We start from the raw sequence: 24,587 nt of genomic DNA, 5'->3' as shown, positions 1-24,587 counted from the left end.
TGCTGCTAACCAATACTTGATTATAAAAATCACCATTTGTTCCTGTTCTATTATGCATTTATAGTGCATAGATAGCAAGCTGAGCTAAACCCCTGGTTGTGTGACGCATGTTTTGTCAATGAAGCTGATTCTTTATTTTGTGGAAAAATGACTACATTAAATTTTTTTGCAAAGAAACAAAAAAAAGTTGCATAAATCCTTTTGGGGTGAAGTGTGAGTAAAGGAACTGGAGAGTCATACGCAGTGATCAGTATTTTTCCATTGTGGAGTAATGAGCCCAACACTGACATTGACGCTTTTAAAATGCGACTCCCATCCAATCGGTCACACTCTTCCTTAGCACATTATTAACCAACGCTGCAAATGCAATCATTAATATTTTCCTCCCCGCTGAAACTTCATATCCCCATGACACATTTTCTTTCCCTTTCTGTCTAATTAAATATAATTTTGAAGCTCTTTAAATCCAACTCCATCCAAATGCGCAATCTATTTTTTTTTCATTTGCTTTTGTACATGATATAAGACATCAAGTCAATAATTTATTAAATTACTTTTCCAATTCATTTTCCTCTATCTATAATTGATCTCTCCAGTTGAAATTCTGTTGTTCCTCTTACTCAGCTGGTCTGCAGAGAGGCTCCGTGACATCACTGTGAACAGGCCATGTATCTGCCCATAACCTCACTGGGAAAAAAGAAAGTGCTTAGCAGTGAGAGCACTTGATCTAGATAATAATATAATAAAAAAAAAAACAGCTGATAGATTAATAAAGAGATTAAAATATGCACACCAGAGTTTCCAAATCGGAATGATCACCAAGCCTCTTCCACCCTGCAACTTTCCTCCAGTCTACAAGCCAAAAGGATGAACTGTGACAACACTGCTTGACTACTTGATGTTTGATTGGTTCTGACCTTTTTGTTACTGTATTATAGTATTTTCTCAGCTCGTGGCAAGTCCAACGCCATTTCATTATTCTAACAGTTACAACAGAGACAGAGTTGGAACACGTCCCGCTATTTTATGACAACCATGTACATTTTTATACCCATAAAACTAAAAGAAAAACACAGCTAAACTGTGGAAACTGACACTTTTGTATGTAACATTTTGCATTACAGTGATAATAACAGTAAAACTCTGCCTAAACAGCACGTTCAATCAGCAGAGATCAGCAAAGGCTGTTGTTGTTCTTGGTGGTATGTTGTCTGCCTCGACTTTTGTTCTTTTGAAGAAACACATGGAGCTCAGTTCCACGACATGTTCTCGAGCTCACCTGCAGCCCTGCACAACCTCCAAGATGGACACAGTCTGGGAGAAACCAGCCAGGAAATGGGCCACGCAGCTGCGCTGACGGTATATTAAGCAGTTTATTTCGGTCGGCTGTTTAATTAGCATTTGTTACATTAGCTAAAAAGACTCACAGGTTACTCTTGGGAAACAGCGTGTTGAAATGTTTTCGTCGAACAGTCATTTGTACGTCAAATCAAAGGCAGAGATAATTATTGCGTTTCGCACCTAAACCCCGCAATAGCTACTGTGACAAGTAGCGAACAAGGGTCAGACAACAAGAACATACCAGGAGAAGTCTTCAGAATTGGTCTATAATTAAATATTTACATAATTTGATGGTTCCTTTTAGGATTCGAGTGCGCCACTAGAACAATTTCCTCCCCCTAATTGTAATTTCCTTTCAGCCTGACATTTACAATGCAATCTTTTAGATCTTCGGGAAATGTGTTTTTGATTCATTACTTCTGCCTTCATCACAGCACTCTGTGACAAGGAATGAATAAAAGCTCAAATTATCAGGGCCTTTGACCTGTGCAGCCAACTCATTAATGTGTGTCAGACGCGAGCTGAACAATTCTGACAGCCGTGTACAAGAGAAGAAGATCAGAGGAGGAAGTAAGTTGTTTCAGTTCTCCATTAGCGTCTCTCTGCAATTGAAATCAACTGCGGCAACATCAAACAGCCGCAAAGTTTTTTCAGGGGGACGACGCGCAAAATTATTTGATGCCATCTGAGGCCTGGCAGTGCCGGGGATCACAATGCAACCAGTTGACACGCTTGTGATTATTTATGACACTCATGCTCATTATCCTGGAGACGGCGAACAACGGTTTCCTCTTGTGGGAAGTGAATGGTTTTGAAGTTCTAACCTCTGCCAAAACAATCGGCCAATGCATTTCCTACGGTGCTCAACAACCGGGGGGGATGCAGACGTCTCCGTCTCCCCGGGGTCTCATCTGACTTGGATAAATATTTGCCACAGTATGAACGCTACGCAAAAACCGCCGCGGCGCCCCCGTTGACGCTCGCTGCCAGTGCAGGTCGGTGAGCGGCTGCAATGTAAAATGGAAGTCTTGTTACTGAAATATCTACAGGCACCGGGCAACACGGGACCTGAAGCAGAGATGAGAATCGATGAAGGGAATCTATAGGAACATGAATACATTGAAAATGCATTGTTCAAATTTGCCAAAGATCAAATTCAAAAACACACACTGCTCAATCCAAATCAAGCACTCTCAAGCCTCCAGCAAAAGATAAAGGATTTTGCCTTTGTATGGTATAGATTTATTTTTACCCTCCTCCCCCCAAAAAACTAGGCCTGAGTATTAGAAGTGACATAAATGATATTTCTGTGTCTTTGAAGAGCTCTGGGAAAGCTGTTTTCCGAATTTCTACTTCCCCTACAGCACGCGGTGGCCCATGTAGCTCGTGTTTTACCATCGAACACATCCATCACCGAGTCAGGAATCATATCAATACTTGCCCATTTCCCCATTTGGGGAGAGCTGAGTAGATCAATTCATTTAAAAGGAACCACAGCCAGACATCCGTTTTAGAGATTAGAGCATATACTGGCTTGTCATCTGATGGAGGGTTTAAGGTTCATTAAGTCAATGGAATCTTTAATCAATGGGCAAACTTTAAGTCCAGGCTTTTAAGGCTGAATTTCAGCTGCATATCAAGTTACACCAGGAAGAGGGAAAACACCAAACAGGCTCCGGCTTATTTTCCTTTTGTTTACCTCCGTGTGGATTTTTTTTTTTTGGTGAGAGCCTCATCCAAAACGGCCAAGGTTCTGTCAAAAATCTATTGCAGCATGGCGATGCTTGGAGGAAACTGTTTCACAAATAGGTCTTATAACCTTGTAGCCGTGATGAGAGTTTCAGACAATACAACATTCTGAAAATACTCCTAGCGCAGCCTTCTCAAAGCAAAAAAAAAAACAACAAAAACTGGCAATCACAGACGGTCAAAGTCAGGATAGAGGGCTCGCTCATCACACGCACGTTGTCATTTCCTTTACAATATCGTCCAAATGACACTGTGGGTGAAAATGGCCGGCGTGTTCCATCAGCAAGCTTTATGTAAATCCTGCGAGTGAAGTTTCGGTCCGCCGTCCGGTCCAGATCCCTCTCCAGCTAAATCACCGGGGCCGTACTGTGGCTGTGATTCTTAAGTGTCACTTGTGTCCACCTGAATTATTGTTTGTGTGTAATGCAGGGGAAGAACCGGCGTGCAATGAGGAGCGGTTGTGGCCTCTGATTGATTGTTAAGTGTTGTCCAGGAGCCCTTTGCCAGACTCCACTTAACGGCCTGCACAGCAGAAAGCAATCAGTGGCTGTTACTAAGGGTCTTGTGGGGATGGGCCCGGTCATGATTGATCTTCACTGGAACTCTGAAGATGTCTCGGCGAAGTGGGAGATGTCACAGAGAACTTGCCACAGTTTTGCGCTGGGAGCTCAGAGTGTGTGGCCTTGCACTACAAACTTTGGAGGAGTCGGCTACACAAAAAAAAGAAACCCTCCATCACTCGTTTAATTGTATTTGTCAAGAGAAGGAGAAGAATTTTTTTTTTCTGTCTGCGCTAGGCATGTTAAAAATGTGCGCAATTTTCAGAGTCATGCTCATGGCAAACAACGGTGCGAAGCAGTCGCTTCTTCTTCCTTTTTTTTTTTTCTTCCTTTGCCGCGGAACAAATCCCGGAGGACATATTGCATGTCAGCGCTGTACCTGAGGACATGCGTGCGCGCAGCTGCCTCTCGCGCCAGGCGACGGGGCTGCCGGCTCTCCGGTGGTGTGTCAGCGTGCTCAGTGACCACGACGCCTGGTGTTCGTCTCATTACGGAGGGATCAAAGGGACATGAGCTTCATAGCGGCGGGGGCTCTCTTCGGGGGCCCCTGAGAAGCGACTCCTCCTCTAATCTCAAAGGTCACATTTAGCCATTCAAATATGAAACGCCATCGCATCCATCCCCACACACATGTGACCCGCCGAGGGTTCAGTGGAAGCGGGGCAGGCTGGCGGGGAGGGACGGACTGCCCAGAGTCGCGGAGGAACTGGCGTCCGTGCGTGCGTGCGTGCCTGCACGTGCCTGCAGCCAGCAGAGCAAAAAGTAGTTTATCTGCGAGCAATAATTAGCCTCTCAGGTGCTGAAAATTAAGCCGATGACCCTGTTGATATTTAATCTGGAGCAATAAATAACGTGATTTAAATATTCAATTAAAATTCCATGGCCCTGTACCAGACAATAATCCTCATTAAGTAGCTGGAAGAGGTTTTGTCCTTGCAGTGTCGTAATGACTGTAAATAGCAGCCGTGAATTGCGGTAAAAAAAAAAAAAAAAAAGCACTCGTGGCAACTTTATATTCGCAGCCGGTGCCGCTCCAGCGCCGTCGCATGCTGTTTGGAGAGGACAGCCGTCGTGATTTACATAAGTTGGAAAGTTGCGAAAACATACAGATCACATGACCTATAGGCTTATATCCTTTCCTTAAATGTTGTGATACATGCTCAAATCTTTCCAAGAGATGATGCTATATGAATATACATTGGTATATACGTGTGTGTATATGTATACATATGTATGTATCTATATACATATATATGTATACATACAACACATTTATATACCGTATACACACACATATGTATACACATTCATTCATTCATTCATTCATTCATGAGTCTCCAATGTAAATCCAAGTTAAAGGGTGATGATTCGGAAATGTTATGTGACTTTTTAAAGTCATTTGATACAATGTAATTTGATAAATATGATTGATTGATGGGAAATGAGATGATTGGTGGATGTGTTTTTAAAAGTAGTTAAAAACTGCTGAGGATTGTAGGGGTAAAATGGTGATTGAACTGTGCTTTAAAATCTATTTTGGTTGCTTTAAATGATATTTTCATTATGTTCTGGATCGATCTGATAGATTTCCTTGTAATTTCTTTATGATATGTTCTAGATTAAATTTTATTAAGTTAGAAGTTAAGTAAGTTTTGCTTAGTTTCATGATTAGTCTCTAGTCATTAGAAATGAATTGAGTTGGCTTTATATTTAATTGTATTTGGGTTACGCGTTTTAAGGTTCTGTTTGTTTGTATTCAAGGTTTTTCACCTGCATTGACCTGGGCAACTTTCAAAATAAAAGAAAGAAAAAGAAAGAAAGCTGAGTCTTGAGTGAATATCAGTCCTATCTTCCGAAGGAAGCCACCTTTTCAAGTGGGGGAACTGCTGTTTAAACCTCAAAAGAAGGAAACACACACACACGTGTATATATATATACACATACACATATCTAAAGAAACAACAGGCTAACTCCATTGTAACGTGCAGTAACTACACAAGCTTGCAATTAAAAACATTGAAATTTAAACTGTGGAATTTCGCTCCAGCTCCTTTAACGACACAGTGAGTGGACAATGATGGTGGCAGCTAATAACGCCGCAGCGCCAAAAGGCACTTCCTCGGGATCTGAGCAGCTGTTCCGCAGTCTATATTGGCCTGTTCTTCAAGTGTAGAGGAAAAAAAAAAAAAAGAGTGGGGTGGGTGGATGGGCGGGCGGGAGGTGGGGGGGCACCCTAGATGAGAATTTTGTGCTTCAGTGGCTATTGAAAGATGAGGCAATAAACTGCTAAACTTGAGTAATCACACACTCCCCGAGGAATTTCTCAAATGGAGATGGTCAAAAACCTTGAAATTTGAGCCCCCCGCGTGCGGCACGGGCTTTAACATTTGATGAGATTCATTATTGTGGGGAGCTGAATACAAGCATCTCCTGATTACAAGGGCCTGCCATTAAAGGTTCCCACCAGTGTGCATTTCCATGGTGGAGCGTCAATGGGATTAAAATCTCAATTCACTCCAGTCAATTCTCCAGTAACAAGATTTCATTAAAAGCAGGCAGGGAAGAAAATGGACTCGAAAGCACTGAAACAGCTGCACTATAAATTATAAAAATGTGCTTTCTGCTAACTGAACACACCTTCGGCTTGCAGATGCATTATTATTTAATGTTCAGAAGAACCGGTTTTATGTAAATTGGGGACTTCTATTCTCCTCAGCCCCCGTGTCAATGCCAGGTACTTCCAAACAGAGCAAAGGGAGAGATTATGCAAACCAATTAACATATGAAAATAACGTATTAATATACTGTCTCTGAACTGTATCCAATCAGTTCCTTTTCACTGGCGTGTGTACAAAACAATTAAAATTAAATTTATACCGCTCTTCCTTAACATATTCCGCGGCAAATGGAGTCAGTGAGCAAATGCTGACAAAAGTTTTACAGGCGTGTGTTCTTCCTTAAAGGCACACCGACTTTAAGAATATTTATAAGAAGCCGCGCTAATAAATTCCAGTCTTTGTTTCTCCCTAATGATGTGTGCATCTGAGACAAAGCAGTGAAATCCATAGTGGCGGCCAGGTGCTAATGAATGGCTTACATTATGCTGTCCGCTAATTACTACTGCGCCATAAATAAAACACAAGACAATCAATTAGCGCGAGACGTGTGTTTGTTACTCATGGGCAGCAGGTTCCTTCAGGCCACAGCACCGCACAGACCTGCCTCTTCAGGGTGTCATTTCGAGACGGAGGGAGGAAGTTCCGATAAATCACACGCCCAACGTTGCCGAATGCACTTCAGGCAACCTATTTCCACTCGCGCAGATTGCAAAGCAAATTAATATCAGCGCACTTTCGGGAGCGGAGCAAAGCGTTAAAATGCACATGAAGCAGAAAGTCCTTTCCACTGAATTAGACAAAAGAAAACCCAACAGGCGCCAATCAACCCTCTGCCTTTTAATGGAGCTTGGCAAAAGGCTTTCTCCTCCACTTCATGCAAAGCTCCTCCAGTTTCCCAGACACCAAATGGCTGACGTATCACACTTGATTTGAACCAGAGCCGGGGAAATCAGAGTGCATTAACACTGCATGCAGAAGGCACTAACCGAATGAGCCCAACATTATGCGGCCCCTGGCCTCGCCTATCTGCGTAGTTTGATGCATAATTTGCGCATTAATGCGATTTACATTTTAACACAGTCCCAAAAGTAAACTGATTAGTTTGATAGAAATCTACTAATGTGCCAAGAGGATCCACATGTCACTCGCATGCAGGCACGGGGACGGGATTATACGTGACAAGGTTGGCCTTGCAGGAAGACAGACAAAGAGGTGATGCCTGCCAGAAGGACAGACAATGGGGAGAGGTAGCACGTGCACAACACGCACGCGCACGCTATCGACACAAAGTGCGACGCGGAATCTTGCGAGGTTAAGGCTCTCGCTCACGTTCTGCTAGCGTAGCATCACCGCACAAAAAGATTTGTCACTTCGCACTTAAAAGAAAAAACAAGACCACAAAAACGACGCTAAAATTCGAGACAAATATGTGGGTTTTGTTGACCATCGGTCCCTAAGGTCACACCGACTGACCCGTGTCCACAATAAGCAGACGGCCTCGCACACTCCTGGCAATCCGTTACACTGACCCATCTAAAATTCTAATTCATAATAAACGCTACTAAATGCATCCCCGAGCCATCAAACGTCTTTCATCTCAGCCGCGGCGGGGTTCGATCTTCAGCGGGAGGAATTAGCGCCCCTGTGGACGGCAGGAGCGCTTTAAAGGAAGTGCAACCCAGTTGCAGTCCCATGATGCAATGCTCCCAGTGGTTACATCTGCTCCATTCTTTCATCCCTCTCCATTGTTAGGTGGGAGCTGTCACATTAGCAGGAGAATCGTGGCTCCTTCCCAGCCCCAAGTAACCCTTTTTCTCCCCCATTCCAGCAGTTGGCAGGGTGGCAGGCCCATACAAAGGAGCGTGCACCGGGAGCACAGAGGGTAGCACCGTTAGAGGGAAAACAGTTTGGGAATTAAGGTCATTAATTTTCCACTTTCAAGGGCTGCCACACAGACGGAGATAAAGTCAGCATAAATATTCCGCCGAAGTTTCCCCTGTTTTTCCTCCTCTCCCCCATTTTCATCGGCAGCCCATTTATCTCCATGCTGTCAATTAGAGGCAAAAGCAAAGAACTAATTAGGAACTGTGCAATTTTAATTAGCTGTTTTGATAATTAAACTAATTGGTTCCCTTGTGTTTCTGCAATGTGTTCAGAGAACTTTTTTGATATCTGGGCAGCAGATTTCCCATCCGCTGGTTAATTAGTCACTTTTGCATTAAAAAGGAGCCTTCCTTAATAGCCTTAATTTGCAGTTGAAAGGAGAATCTACCATCAATAATTTGTGTAATTGGTAAGCGTTTGATTGTAATTTAGAGGCACGGCCGGACAGCTCTGCATGTCTAATTCCTAATGACTAGGATTAAAGTTGGATTAACTGTTTGGGAAAGGGATTCACTCTCCCCTCTTCCCTATCCACCGAATGACACCTTGTCTACATTTGATTGGTCATGAAATTCAAATTGACTAGGTGAACAAGCAGGGCTTATACCATTCCTATTACATCCTAAATGGCCAGCCTGTCACGTTATATCAAAGAGATTCCCATAATTCCCATTTTCCTCCTCACAGCCTCGTGAGCTCGGCGAGGGAGACAATAAAAACGCAGATATATTTTATTACGTGATGTGCTAAAAGCTCTGCTATCAGACCCATTTGTGTACAACTCTGAGGGGAAAACATGGCAGCAATGAGCCACTAGGAGGAGCAGATCCCTAAATCTCACAGTCCCTAAACACTGAGTGTGTGAGTGTGTCTCTCTCTCTCCACAACAAGTCTTGATTCCAGGATTTGTTTTTCTCTACCTACATAACACCGCAAGTGTGTTCCAACAAAGAGGTGCGCCTGGTCTAAACTGAGTTATCACACCATGTATTATTTGACTTGATCATTTTGTTTGCAGTGGTTACTGGGACATGATTTCCACACGTGCCAGACTAAGTCTAGAATGCATTTGGAAATTGCTAAAGTCTGGGAAAGCCGCGCTAAAAGCATATCATTCAGCATCTTAACCATCGGCCACCATCTCTGTTTTTTTTTTTTGTTTGTTTGTTTTTTTTACAACACACAGCACCGTCAGTGGTCTGATTAAAAAGCACCATTCATCCCACTTAGGCAGAATACAATTAAGGGACATGGCTTTAAAAGCCCGGCCCTGAAGCCTCTCCCCACCCCACATAAAAGGAGCACTCTCCACAGAGCCTTGCCTGTAAATATCATGTTTGATACGAGGTTTTAATCTGCTTAGCCATTCTGAACTATAGAATGGGCTCATCCTTCTCCGTGAAACCCCTGTCCAATGGCTGTGTGCCTGAGGACGAATAGGAACACAACGCGGGTGCGCTATCTGATTAGGTGAGGTTAATTACAGAGCACTGTTTTGTAGTGGCTGCGTTTGAGAGCCGCCCATAAATAGATGAGTATGGCTAATGCACGAGCAGAAATGAATTTTAATTAACTGGGTATCAGAGAGGCCCACTCAGAGCCTTGTTCCCAGTCGGTGCACGCTGACCCCCGCTGTTGGATGTGGAGTGGGTACGGGTTCATGACCAAGACATTGTGAGAGTGACTTGAAAGGGACCCTATGGTGCACGCATGGGCCACGGGCGTATACGACACACAAAAGTGCTCGGCCTTTTGTTTATATATCGCAGCCGTGTCCATATGTGCCGCTTCTGCAACATTAGATGGAGGATTTGGTTTAAAATGTACATCAATCATATGAGTGTATTTGACCTGTGCAATCCATACCCTGGTTAAACCGCTGCCTCTACGCCTGCACAGTGCAGTGCATATGTGGTGTTTTTTTTTCTCTTTTTTTTTTCTTCCTTCAATTCAAATGTCAGATGGCCATTTTCAAGTCAAGCCTCAATGATACCGGGCCATTCTTTCGCTTTCTTTTGCCAGTTTTCTGTGTGATTGAATTAATTATGTGTCACTCACTTTGCTAGAGGTCAGCAAACATACATTCTCGGTCATAAGTCATCAATCTATGTGACCGTGGAGATGAAAAGTCAAGCATGTCAGCCAGGAAGCTGTACAGAGAGGGATCAGGCAATTGATTTCAGGGCCAACCCAATCTCACCACAGCACGCTGGCCGGAGAACTGAAATTATCCCTATTGGCTATGTACAGTGAGCTCTAAACCGTGGATTTGTGGTGCATGATGACATGGGGGCAGGGGCCATTAAAAAGTTATTTCAGATGCTGTGCAGGATTACTATCAGACAGGGAAGCGTGGGTCGTCAATAGACCTACAGTTGCGAAGAAATCCATCTTAAATTGAAGGCCCAGCGTCCAAGAGTCTGGTATAAAAAAAAAAAAAAGCATATTGCCAACAATGTCAATGATAATCCTTGTTTGTTTTTTTTTTCTGTTTGCTTTTTGATATCCCAGTTGCTCTCACATCTGTCTTATACCAGCTGCTATGTTAGGGTATAGTCACAAGACCACCAGCAGATCCACCTTGTGGGCTGCTCCAGATACTTGGTGGTGTGAATAGCCGGCCGACTCCTTACAGGTATCCTTACTAAAGCTCATTACTGGTGAATAAAAACACAAGATTGTTCATCTAACTGAAACATACAAACAAATAATGTATATACAATACATTGAATTTCTAAATAATTTATTGAACTCTGGTGAGCAAAAATAGTTTTAGCATAGCAACGAAGCATGATAGTAGAAGTGTATGAATTTGATTATACAGTCAATCACAATAATGTGCTTGGACAAGGGCTGTTATTTCTAAAGCAAAAAAAAAAAAAAAAAATCTGAACAGAAGGCAGGGACAGACTGGCCAAGTTCACACCACAGACAGAAAGCCTGCTGGCTGCTGACTAACCAGCATTATTGTAGCTATACTCCACTCCACTCTCCTAAATGGCTAATCTTTGTTGGATCTCACCCTTAATTGGTTAACAGTCTCCGCAGGGCAAGTGAAAGTGGTGCTATTTAAGGCTCCGCCATGGAAAAGCAACACTTTCATCTTGGCAATAACAGACAACAATTATATTACCAGATTTGAAACTGAACCTTCTATCTCGCCGCTAATCAAAAACGCGGCCCATCTGTTGTGCCGTCTCTTCTGAAACGCCTGTTTATCTGCAGCCTGAATGATAACCGTGTCTGGACACTAATTAACTGCTAAGTGGACCACAATTAGACGTTATTTCTATTAGATTCTGCAGGCGGCGAGCAGAGAAAGGGGGAAGGAGGAGAAACGCACGGGGGGAAAGTGCTTTCTTGTGTTTACTTTAAGCAGCGGCGGCCACCGATGGAGCAGCATCATTCTCACTCAACGTGCACGCCCACCTCGCGGACACGCGCGTACCCGTACCCGTGCACGACCGCTTAAAACCCAACGTGCACGTGCTCCCCCCCCCCCCCCTCCACCCACCACCTTCTTGGACGCGCGCACGTGTACGCCTCCTCTCGCGCGCGCACACGCGCGCACGTACTTTCCCTTAGCTGTGCTTTTGTGTTTTGTCAGAATTAATGAGAAAAGTTCCCGTGCCCTAGGGGTAATTAGTGTCCTTGGAGTTAAATAAGCTAATACTTAGACACCTCTGGCACAAGCAATTATGTTTGTGTATTGAATAATTGATTCAAAGAGGGGGGAAGGGCTGCTAATCAGATCTGAGCATAATGAATTGATTTAATTAACAGGGGAATCCGAGGGTCTCTGGAAACAGCGCGCATTTATTCAGTGGCGGCAGGGGCGAGCGGCGCGCGCGCACACACACAACCTCTCTCTCTCTCTCTCAAACACACACGCAACCTCTCTCTCGCTCTCTCTCTCTCGCTCTCTCTCTCTCACACACACACACACACACACACACGGGGAGCGTTGAGTTGGCTCCTAGCAGTTGTCACACTCGCGGCTGGATTTGTTTGAATATAGTTGCCGCCCCCCTCCTCCACCTCCCTCCATCCCTCCCTCCCTCCTCGAGGAGCGAACGGGGAAGAAGAAAGGGAGAGCGCGAGCGGCGCGAGGACACAACACAGCTTTCCGCCGAGCGAGCGAGCGAGCAGCGCGAGCCGTGCGCGCACTTTAGAAGGCAAGCGACGCCAGATTCGAATCGCTTTTCATTGTTTTGCCTCCTTCTGTTGTTGTTGCTGTTTTTTTTTCTATCCTCCCACCGCCGCCGCCTCCTCCTCCTCCTCCTGCTGCTGCTCCTCCACCGCCTCCTTCCTCCTCGTCGTCCACTCGCATGGAATTTATCAGGCACCGCTGCTCGACCGCCGTTCGCTCGCCTAGCGCTCCGCTCCGGGTCGAGGGCTCTCGCCGCCTCTCGCTGCCGTATTTCGCCTGCGAATCATTTCTGAGGTAGAGAAAGAGAAAGGACGGAGCTGGGAGGAGGAGAAGAGGAGAGAGAAGGAAGGAAAGAAGGGATTGAAGGAAGGAAGGAAAAGGGAAAACGTGCAGGAGGCAATTCATCTTTTTTTTTTTTTTTCCTCCGAGGGGTGCGCGCGTTGTGTGTGCTGCGTCCTTCCCCCCTTTTTTTTGGTTGAATTTTTCTTCTCCTTTTTTTATTTTCCATCACTGCCGCTATTTAATCGAGGCGTCGACGACTCGTCAAGCCGCGCGTTTTCAAAAGCCCGTTTCCAGGAGAAGCCCCGAGGAGCGAGCAGACCGAGCAGGACCGAGCAGCGACAGCAGCAGCGGCGGCAGCGGCAGCGGCGCAGCCTCCTCCTGGAGCCGAGGACGGATCGCCCGGGGAAGGACTCCTCGTTCCTCAGGACGATGGTGCTGGACAAGGAAGAGGGTGAGTAACATCTCCCCCGTTCACAGGAGTGACGGCCACCAGCCAAACAAACTACAGCCCCCTCTCTCTTTCTTTTCTTCTTCTTCTTCTTCTTCTTCTTTTCTTTAACACGCCACGCCGCCAGTGTTCCCCGGTCGCTCCCCGGCCGGAACCCTGCGCACCAGCTGCCACCGCCACCAGTCGATATTGGTTGGCTTTTGTCAGCCCCCCTCTCCCCTCCTCCTCGTTTAATCGCAGCGGGGTCTGCTCTCCTTTTTTTTTTTATCCGCTAAAGAAAAGCACCCCCCCCCCCCACACACACACACACACACACACACACACACACACACACACACGCACGCACACACAGGCGCACACACGCACACACACACACACACACACACACACACACACACACCTTAAAAAAAAATACTGTGTGGCTGCTTTCTGTACTGTGAAGTTGGAGAAACACGAAATAGCCTCGGCTGGCCAGGCTGCTGCAGCTTCGGAAGATGCGTGGTGTGTGTGTGTGTGTGTGTGTGTGTGTGTGTGTGTGTGTGTGTGTGTGTGTGTGTGTGTACGCGGAGTTTTGAGGATACTCCGCTGACGCTGCAGTGCATGTGGCTCCTCTCTGCCCCCCACCACCACCTCCTCCCCATCCGTCGCTTCTTTTTTTTTTTTTTTTTTTTAAGTGCTTTTCGCGTGTGCAAAGTTCGCCCGGCAGCCTCTGACATCAGATGACAGCAGAGTGCTTTTAACTTGATTGCAAATTATGGATAGCGCCGCCGCCACCGCCGCGCCGTCCAACTCACTTTCCGCCCAAATAGGCCTCCTCGATCGCGTTACTTATCTATTTCGATGTATTTGGGTTAAAGGGTGATGCAATCTAATTAATTTTAATTCAAATCTGATTCGCCTCTAATGGCGTTCCATTTTGGATTAGGCTGATGCGGAGATGTTGCAGTGCATTTGTCACTCTAAGCCCCTAATTGATCCGTGCGCCTGTGCATTAATACGTTTTTGTGCACACCGGATCGTTTGCCTGTGTGCTGGCAGCCTGTGCTCCACATGACGAGAGTGCTTCCCCCCCCCATATTCCCCCCCACTTCTCTTTTAGGAGTCTTTTGAAGGTTGTTCTGCTCAGGGAATAGACCACCTGCTGACACGCACGCCCGCACACTTGCCTAACATACACTTTTGTGTCATTACTTAAAGTACCATATAGCCCCAGCACATCACAGTTTAGCCGGGTGTCATCCTCCACTAAGGGAACTGACGTATTTGCAGACCATCATTTGTGTTTTGGGGGGAGGAAAAAAAAAGAAGATTTTGCCTTATCATTTGGCAGAGCATCCGTTCGCTTTCAGCGCTGAAAACCAATAGGAGGACTGCATCTGAGACGTAAATTGCTCTGTCTGGCTGCATCCATATTGTCCTGCAAATGTACCTTAATTAACTCAACTGTAAATTGCCTCCTTTGGATGTCTGTCTGGCTAAAAGTTCTCCGTGTGATTCATGATTCGCATTGCTTTTAACAGTTATTGGCAAGGCAATATGGTAAATGTACAAGGTGATGCAAATGGCATTAGTGGAAAAAGGATGCACAGGAGCATGTAATGCAGTCAATACTACATTAACTACTGATGCCCAATTACAGAACCAGGGAGAGTGGCTTTTAGGAGCATTAGGACTTGCAGAAAAGCTGAGATCACCTGCTGCTCATTGCCTAAAAGCTTCACCCTTTATCTGCTGGTGCCGACCAGCAGCTCCACTGTTTTTGGCCCGCTTGTCGACAGAGCTGCTTGTCTCTTTCATTGTGGTGCCTCTTAGCGTTTATGGCCCTCAAGTTATAGGCTTGTCAATTCAAACCTTCTTCTCTAATGTAGCCACTTAGTGCCTGCATGACCCAAAGTGTGTTTATGCGGAGAGGGAGGTGTGGGCGGCTGTTTTGGATGACCGTGTGTGTGTGTGTGTGCGCGCGCGCGCGCGAGTGCGAGTGCATGTGTGCGCGTGCGATTACTGTCGGCTAACTCTTGATTGATTCATGTGTGCGTGTGCGAGTGCGCGCTGCTTAAGCATCCATATTTTAATCATTATGTGATCTTTTAATTAGCTCAGCTGTGTGTCGGCAACAGCCTGGTGTTCAAAGGCTGCACTCCCGTTTTGCAACACAATAGTGTTACTGTGTTGTTGTTTTTTTGCAAGCTGACTTCCCTTTCGAAAAGTCTCCGGCAATTTGTGACGCAAACAATAATTAATGGTGCCCTCTCGCCCCCTCATCCCGCCTGCACTGAGGAAAAATTGGCACCTTACACCTCAGTTCTCACTGTAGCTGCCTGGTCACACCTCAGATCACAACTAAGGCTCGTCTCAATATTTCTGATTCGCGCGGCACCGCCTGCCCCCTTTGCGACAAAAGTTGGGGCGTTTAGAATTTAGCAGCGAGCCGCTTATTTGTTTTGAACGCCATCCCCCTCCAGTTCAAGTCCGCGAGCGTGAAGGAGGGGCGTGCACGTAACAGGCGCTGCTCTGTGAAATGACCTAATATGCAGGTCATCGTTAGTAATGAATAGCAGCACATGTTCTGTATCCTCATCTCGGTCCAGCCAGCGCGTTGAAGGCTCCAATTTGTGTCTCATTCCAGGGGTTGAAAAAAAAGAGGGAAAAAGCAACTCAGCCGTTTTTTCCGTTCTCCTTCGGACCAGCTTGCACGTCCGAGGATAAAACGCGTGCACATGAGAAGTTTTAGCCACACGGTGAATGTCAACCCACGACTCTTTTGCAAACACCTGGAGCGCAGGCAAATCCTCCCCCCCCGACCCCCAGTCACCAACTGGCGTCCGCTTCCGTTATCCTGATAATTTATGTACCTGTAATAACTCCGTCCAGTGAAATTTGCGCATTCATAAAGCATGTCATTGGAAGGCACAGCTTCCAATGAATGCAGACTGGTGATCCCCTGGCTGCTGTAATAAAACTTGGGCTTCAGGCCCCAATTTTTATTTTGAAATAATAAAAATTGCTTCATTCTTTAGCGGCGTTACCATGGTAATACTGTCTTGTAGCAATGCTATATTGATTTAGAAAGTGGACAGTAATATTTCTTTTCTGTTATTTGGTTTCCAAGGGTTGATTTCTAATTTCCAGTTGGAGATTACTTTTATGTGTTCTTTAAGTCTTTTCACTTTTCCAAAGGAATGCAATTTGCTCCCCTGTATTTGCTATTTTCCCAGCTTATTGGTTTGCTCTCACTCCGAAATTAAACTTGCCCATTTCAAATATTGAAATTACGTCTGTTTTTGTGCTCTGGGCCCTGAACAATATTACAAAGACATTGCTTCTTCTTTTTTTTGATAACTCACAGGCACTTTTCTTTTATATATTATTATTATTATTACATTATTACCGGCACCTGCAGTTGTCTTTGCAATACTTTCCCAATTTTGTCCAAAAACAAGGCCTGCTGTGAGAAACAATTTAAAGGCTTTTGTTGTAGTAATGAAACATAACAGTATGGATGATGGTTATCCTTGTTTTATCCTCCGTCCAATGTAAAACCTGGATGAAGTCAACTGGTACCACAAATCGAAATTTGAACAATAAATGTATTCGACTTAAAGTGTTTAATTCTTCTCAACCCGTTTCTGATCTAGCAGAGTTCCACCGAGGACGTCACACCTTTAGATCCCCATCCGTGCTGTTTCACGTGCCAGAGCTCCAGATACCAATGGCATTGCCACGTTTTAGTGGCGCTGAAAGGTGTCGAGCCAAGATAGGAATTGAGAAAACAGACGTGTTGGCGAACGCGGCCACCTGCCTTCAATGTAAATAGCTGCACTCATCAGTGTGACACACAAACTCAATTATGTACTATTGCGCTGTAAGAGCATCCCTCTTATTAGTGCCAGAGGCCACATGCTTGCTGCCTTATCATACAAATTTCCACAACAAGATAATGCTGCCTCAAGCATCAGACGGACCCACTAATATAGTGTTGTTGAATCTTTCCCTGGATTTTTCTGTCTGCTGGCTGAGTTTCCTGTGAATGTCAGGTATTGTTTTTCCCCCCCATGAGGGCATGTGATGAAAGTGGAGGCTGCAGAGTGGGCGATGCCATATGAAACTCGGGGTACGAGACAGTCGCCAGTCCAAATGTGATAAAGAAACACTCTGGAAAATCCACAATTATGCTAAGAAGATAAGATGAAGCCTTCTTTTCCCTTTTTAAAGTGGGGAACCTTGGCGCTGTACTGCGACCCCTGGTCTAAGGCACCGTTAATGTGGGTGAAAGTGTTTTCAGATGCAGAAAATCAACTGGGATACGGCCTCCTGCGTCTACGCACAAGTGCAGAAATATTCCAGAGATCGCCAGCAACCTGTGTTTTATCCTGAACTGCCGTGATACAACATGACAATCCCGGTTCAGCTAATCACCGGAACCTAACAAAAGGAGGCGGCGCTGTCCCACAAAACAGACTGACACAAATTTGTTTAGCTAGACTGCGGTCCATGTAGAAAGGAAGCATTTCCTTCAGTGGCTTCTCCGCAAACATACACACACACTCGCACTCCCTGCAACGGCTCCGTTTTTTTCTTTCTTCCAAAAGCAGAATTATTTATTTACCTGTTTACCTGTGCGCTCAGCGCTCTCTGTAAACCTCATTCTCTGCTCAGTTGGAAGAAGAAAAAAAAAGAAGTCGTTCCACCTTTATTCCGTCCTCGCAGGCTTAGCAAAAGAAGAGAGGGAAGATTAGAAAGCGGCGTGACGTGCGGCAGAATTCGCGAGATGAGCAGATGTCACAACTACAATGTAACCAAATCTGGTTCTTTGGCAGGTGTAATGTGTGAGGACGCTCTCATTTTCGTGCCTGCGCTAATCTGCAACGTGTCACAGTCTGCGAGGCAACGTAAACACTTTGCATGGCTGCGTCTCAGTGGAAATCAACACGAGCGGAGCTAATGCTGCGCTTGAAATATCACAAATAACAGGTTCACGCGCGGAGACGTGCGCCGCTGCGCGCCCGCTTACGCAAACCCCTCAAACACGTATTGTGGCCTCGCGATGCCAAGCATTTAAAGATTGCACTGATCTTTAAAACGCATACATGTTTCGACAGGTTTTGTATCAAGTGCAGCAGTGTTACATAGGCTGTGGTTGCGCGAGTGTGCGAAGTGCGGCAGCGTCAGGACTGCAGGGTCCAGATTACTTGGAAAAGACGGTGAACACATTAGTCATCTTCATTACGGAGAAATGTGCGAGCTGAGTTAACGCGTCAAACCAGAGGTTGCACCCGCTTGCATGCCTCCAAATGTGGCGTCGGTCTGCGGAATAAACCCCTTGCTTTTGAGGTCACATGAAAAACAACTTTTTTTTCCTGTAGTTTCGTGGTTGTGATTCACAGCTCAGCGCTGATGATTTCCTGCTGTGTTTCCAAAGGGACCTGATGACTGTACTCCAGTGTCTGTTCTTTTTTTTTTACAGCCTGCCTTTGGGAGGGTCAGTCAAAGAAAGTTTGTGGGTGCAAGGAGCAAGTGTGCCTCTAGGGGCTGCTACTGAGGCTTTGAGGCTTTCTCTCTCCTTTTCCTGTAAATATTTGCCCTCTTGTCACAGCTTCTCTTTCAGCAGGCCTTTTACTGAGAGATTATTAAACTCGATTGAATTTGTGAGCTCTGTAGTCTGTTCTGCAGTCATAGTCACACGATGGAAACAACAAAGCAACAAGACCCAAAACTGTTTTCTAATTTGCTGGTAAACTGGGAGCCTTTTTTTTTGTGTGTTGTGCACGGGGCTGTTTTTTTTTTTGTCCCAACAGAGAAAGAAATTGCCACGTGTATGTCTTTAATTCAAGTAGAACAAAATGAAAGCCTCTCAAGATCTCCCCCCAGAATTCAGAGAGACTGGGGAGGATGGAGGCCTCACACTTCAAGACATTACAGCCATCTAGCTGGTAAATAGAAACGCCTGAGGTACTTTTACTTAAATAACAGCCAAGTTGCTCAGAACTAATCTCTCATTGGACGACCTTCAGCAAACTGAATCGTAAATAGCTAATTAAAGTCTGTGATTAGAGGGTAGTTGGGTTTTTTTTTCCCTCTTAATGCTGCTAAATTAGGTTTGGGATATCGAGGTCCATGATTTAATCAGTGCTTAAACTACAATGTTTGCGAGTACAAATTCTAGAAAGGGAAAATTACACCCTCACACGTTCCTGCTCAACCTTCGCTTTAACCGAATCATGTGCCGCAGATTACGCCCCCCCCCCCCCCCCCCCCCCCGGTAATCACAAATACACCTCGGAGCAACGTGGCCAGTGTTCTGCACATTTTGACTTTTGATTTAAAGTGCTAAGTAAAATCGATTACAGGCGATATGTCTTCACTTGCTGGGGTTCGTCATCCCCACGAGGCAAACCGCTCAGACTTCCTCCCTACCCTCTCCAACTGTACACGACAGCCTTCCCCCATTATTTACCCCATCAGGTGTGGAGGCTGAATGACATTAGAGGCCTGCGCTGCCAAATACCTGCCCCCTGTGGAGAATTTGCATTATTCAAGATTAAGGCGCCTCACACGGTGCGTCGCAGTATGGTGTTCCTTCTTCCCACGGCCATTTTCCACACACTAAGGGCCCTGAATGGCACACCTGTCTCCTGGCATATTCCCCGGAAATAATAAGTGTGCGGTAATTGCCGCAGAGTGGGGGAATATTTGGTACCTCGTTTCCTGACCTCGTGAGTGACACAAACTTTGTCCTCAGCCCACCCCACCCAGCCAGGAAAATTGCACTTTCAGTGGAGGACTGAAAGTGTTTTGCTTTTCTTTCTCCCAGATGGTGGAGGGTGGTTCTGACAGATCCAATGGGCCTAAATTTATTTCTTAATATACACAGTGTGTGTGTGTGTGTGTGTGTGTGTGTGTGTGTGTTGGCAATCGTGAAGTCAATCGTGAAGTCAATCGTGAAGTGGCACAAGCTCAAGATTACCTTTTATCCATCAAAGTGTGGTAGGGACAGTTGACTGACGTGGCACCTGTCACGTGAGGTTGGGAAACGGAGGGAGGGAGGGGGAGAGGGAGAGAGAGAGAGAGAGAGAGAGAGAGAGAGGCCACTGACAGGCTTGAAGAACTGAAGACCTCAGACGAACATCAGACAAAAACCCAACATCATGTGTACGTCTGATTGGCGGTATGCAGTCATCTTCTCATGCTGTCATTACTGCCACCCCCCCATCTTTAGAAGCCCTGATGGGCCTATTTGGTGTAACCACGCACCATAAACGTTTGTCTCCTCGGCTCCTCCCCACCACCAGCTTTAAACCCTCCGCAGTCATTTTCTTGCCCCATTTCTCATTTCCTCCCCGCTGCCATTGACGTCTTACCTTGCAGAGCTCTAATCTCTCCCTGCTAGTGAGCTACCAAGTGTTGGAACAAGTTCCCGTCTACAATAATTTGAAAACTCTGCCAGCTTCGTGTCTCTTTTTTTTTTTTTTTTTTAAAGCCGCAATGAATTTAATTAGAAAGCTGTTGCATATCTCTGTGATACATTTCTTTTAATTAACCCCATGTGAATAAATTAAAAATAATAGGGGGCTGAAAAGTGTGGAAAAACACCCTAATGAAGTTTTCCGTTAATTGGGATGGAGACTGCTGCCAAACCACACTGAGCAGAGAGCACCAGGAGCTAACAATGCCTTCTGTAAGCCTCAGAAAAGAAGAACCCAGGGCCTTCGTGCTGACTTCAAGTGTAAGAAATGCAGGTCTGACGTGATGGAAATGACCGTGGGCCGGGAGAAAAGGCAGTCCTGTTCCAGGCTGCTCTGCTGAGACTCCCCATGCCGCGCTTGAAGCCGGGCCAGTGTTATTGCAGCCCTAATGCGGCTGACTCATTTGGAGCGGATCAGGAGTAATTATGGTCGAGAAAGTGGCTGCCTACCGTGGGGGTCAGGACACTTGTAACATGTGAAAAGAGCAATTATTCCAGGAGACAAAACCCTCCCTTATCCCGGGCAGTGCCAGGGTCAATGCAAGGGACGGCTGGGCTCTGTTTCACCGGGGCTTATTAGCCGCAGCAAGCTGCAAAGTTTGAGCGAGTGCATCTTGTTAATGAGCAAGTCCCCTCCTCTGCCGCACCAGCCCTGTCTGCTCTCACTCCCACTTACCGTGGGTGTTAATTATGTCATAATCATAGAATGCATACAGTCCCAGAAATCACATCACTCGCAGCGTTCACACGCGTGCAGCCATCTGGAAATGTGGCGCGGCGCACCGACGCGCGCTCGCTCACGCACGCACACACACACACACACACACACACACACACACACACACACACACACAGACGGCATTCACAGCGAAAAACTCTGCAAATAACGCTCGCTTGTGTGCCGTATTATTAAGTCGAGCCGTGGAAGAAAAACCACTTTATTTGAGAAAGAGAGCGCGCGTCTCCGTCTTCCTGAGTGCGACGGCTCTCTCTCTCGCGCGCGCGCACGCTCCAGTTAAGCATCGAAAACATGAATCACGGCGAATCAGTGCTCTTTATTTTGCTTATCACGCTGAATATGCTCATCAGTCTGCTCTCATTTTGGCGCGTTGTAATCCGGGCCGATATTATTACCAGATGTCGCGCCGTTTTTGTCTTGGCAAAGGGAGAAACGTATCTGCGGGCTCAATTACGGCGATGACGGAAGCCGAATGAAAGGGGCTGATTCATGCGCACAATAGCAAAGCATCTGCATGACGTGCCCATTAACCTTAGCGGCAGACACCTTGGCCCCAGGACAAATTCAACTTGGGATGATTGCCGCGGCCGCGGCCTTTACAGTGGGGGCTGAAGAAAATAAAGCAGTCGGTTCTAATCATCCCCCGCCCCCGGGCCTCCAAACTGCAGACTTTTGGTAGCGCGGCGAGCAAACGTTGCGCCGTAACACACGGCAACACAATATAATCTGCGTGACGGATGCGGCCGCGTGGCTGTTTATAGATTCGCGGTAGGCCATTAATGTCTGACTGATGCCTTGCGCAGGAGCACTGCGAATTAAGCGGCAACGATGACGATGATGATGATGATGATGACAAAATGCACTTGTTTCAGCTAAATGCCTCTCAGCGTCGTTAAGTGCAGTATCTAATTTCCCCGAGCATCCCCGGCCCGTGTGTTTACCACGCTGGCGGCTAACAATGCCTTATTTGCTGCAGCTGGGAGCTGGAATTAGAGCGGGGGGCCCCCGAGAGGAGGCCCACCCAGAGGCAGCTTCCACCTCCTCCAAAGCCCCCACCACCAAGTGTCAGGAAGGCTGAGCGAGTCTCATCAAGATCCTTTACCTCCCGTCTGCGATTCCCACCATGGCGTCGGTGCTTTTAATTGATCAAGAGACATTTAGAGAGGAGAAAACAAAACAGGGAATCTGTTCCGTCCCCGCCGCCATTAGGGATGATTGCCTGTAAGAGCAGATGTTCCATTGGGATTATATGTGTAGCGGTGCAGAAGAAAGGGGGCGGAGGGGGAACCAAAGACTCAAGTGAGTCACTCTGCCCCCACTTCTTTTGCGGCAACATTTAGTTTGTTAATTGATAAGTCAATTGTCTGAAAAGTAAAACGGAGCGCCCCTTTTTTTAGTCTGGCTCATCACCGCACTGCACCTTTTTTTTTTTTTTTTTTTTTGGTTTGTTGGAAGCTGAATTTCAACATGCCGGCTGAGGCGGTGCAGTCGGTGTGACGCACGCCATTTTAATGGAATTCAGACGAACCAAACGATCAGTCTGGTTCCAAGCTCGCGGACAGATGGATACCCAGAATGCACCGGGTATTAACCAAACACATACCCGTGTTTGCTGTTTTATTGTGTGCTTTGTGATGCTTCAACCATCTATTTGGGAGAAAGCTGGAGTGCAGCCTTCAGTGCAAATGATCTTTTTTTTTTCGCCCCTCGCTGCTTCCTATGACAGACTTTGTAACAATTAAATCCAATCAATATCTTATTTCAAACATCGTGCTCAGCCTGCCCGTTTCCTTTTTAAAGGCGGAGACATGCACCAATAAAGGTTGGCAGACTGGTGTTACTTTTGAAGGCTAGGAAGAGAAGCGTCTAAACGGGCTAAAATAGAAATAGGATGCTATCTCTATAATGGAAAATACATGCTCTGACAGACTGCCTGGTTGGGATAAACTAAGTGTACAATTTTTTTTTTTCTTCATGGAAGATACAATCTCAAAGAAAGTAGATGGATGAAAGAAGGGGGGAGATGACAGGCCCTCGCGCAGAGTGCTAATGGCAAATTAAATTCCCGGATATTTGGCCTGGAAGTGCTGCGGCTCCACTCTGCGCTGTAAAACGCGTCCCTTGTTGAAGAATGAGTTCGCGGTGTGGAGAGACATGCTTTTGGTGACATCAAATGACACTGGAAGGTCAGTGGCACTTGTATCTGTTAAATGGATTGGATTAAGTGGAGGCTGCCTCCTAGTCCACGGCTTCCTTTCATAATGCAGCTTTTCTTTCCGGGAGGTGGAAAGCATGGGAGGCTCCGTCCTACTCGGCAGCCTCGCAGCGCACCCAGAGTGGTGACAGGTGCAAGAAAATGTCTCATGGCATTAAGGGAATTGAAGAGACATTTACTTTACACACATTTCTTTTCTCCCCCCCTCTGTCACTGCTCTTTGTTTAGGAGGCTTGAGCTAGTGCTTGCCACACTGCCATTAAAGCTGTTTTCCTGGAGGCTGCTTTGGTAGAAAACATCAAACTCGTGTTTGTTCCCCGCAATGGCTTCAAGAAAGTGGCATCGGTGGAATGTGCATACTGCACACTGGTTTCCTCGGAGCGACGAGAGGCATCGCCTTCTTCTCCGAGGCGTCTTCCTCGCAGTCGCAGGGCTGGAGGACCCTGGAGGTGCAGCGCGCGCGCAACGACACGGATGTCGGGCAACTTGCAAGCGTGTGAATAAGTGCGCTTTGATGACGATACGGGGAGGCCGGAGTTTGCATCCAAGAAGGGCGCGGGGGGGGCCGTGCGCCGAGCCATTACTCCGGGATAGGTTAAGCACTGGCCTTTTCAAACACACGTTTAACACACACGTGATGTGTGGAGGGATGGTGGTCCCGACCAATTAGGAGTGGTTCTGAGTAGGCGGAGCAACGACCTTTTTGTGTAATTAGTTCCCTTATTTAAAGCAAAGATTTTGAGTAGGACGACTAATTAGGTGTCATAAAAGGCAAATTAAAGATTTTTGTGATCCCACGGGGAATTGCAGCGACTCCTTTCTTGTTCTTTACAAAAGCTCCAAAGAACAGTCAGACACACACACACACACACACACACAGACGCACACAAACACGCAAGTGCACACACCAGCGTACGTGCGTACGTGCACACGTACACGTACACGTACACACACACACAGAGACAGCCACACTCCTCATTAAGAGTGTTTTTAGTTCTGTAGAAGTCTGTCAGGCGAGCACTGTTGGCATACCTGCAGAGAGCTCCACTAACAAGCCATGAAATGCAGGTAGCAGGGTCCGCCCTCAGCCAGTGCGGCTTGAATTTGAAGCTTTTTAGCTTCATTTACACCGAACATTG

The 24,587-nt window shown here is 46.2% G+C and overlaps 1 protein-coding gene across 1 annotated transcript in view; it reads left to right on the top strand.

The window, feature by feature from the left end:
* The first annotated feature begins 12,175 nt into the window (after positions 1-12,175).
* The window catches only part of lmo1 (LIM domain only 1), a 28,781-nt gene continuing 16,369 nt past the window's right edge, over positions 12,176-24,587 (top strand). Inside the window, exon 1 of the mRNA XM_076021942.1 lies at positions 12,176-13,035. Within this exon, the coding sequence (XP_075878057.1) occupies positions 13,014-13,035 (22 nt within the window). The 5' untranslated portion in view covers positions 12,176-13,013. The remainder of the gene's footprint in view (positions 13,036-24,587) is intronic.

The sequence above is a fragment of the Nelusetta ayraudi genome, unplaced genomic scaffold, assembly GCF_046127955.1.
Source record: "Nelusetta ayraudi isolate G7.1 ecotype Tasmania unplaced genomic scaffold, CSIRO-AGI_Nayr_v1 ptg000002l, whole genome shotgun sequence".
NCBI classification, from domain to species: domain Eukaryota; kingdom Metazoa; phylum Chordata; class Actinopteri; order Tetraodontiformes; family Monacanthidae; genus Nelusetta; species Nelusetta ayraudi.
The sequence above is the reverse complement of the archived record's forward strand: the minus strand, read 5'-3'. Positions and strand labels throughout refer to the sequence as shown.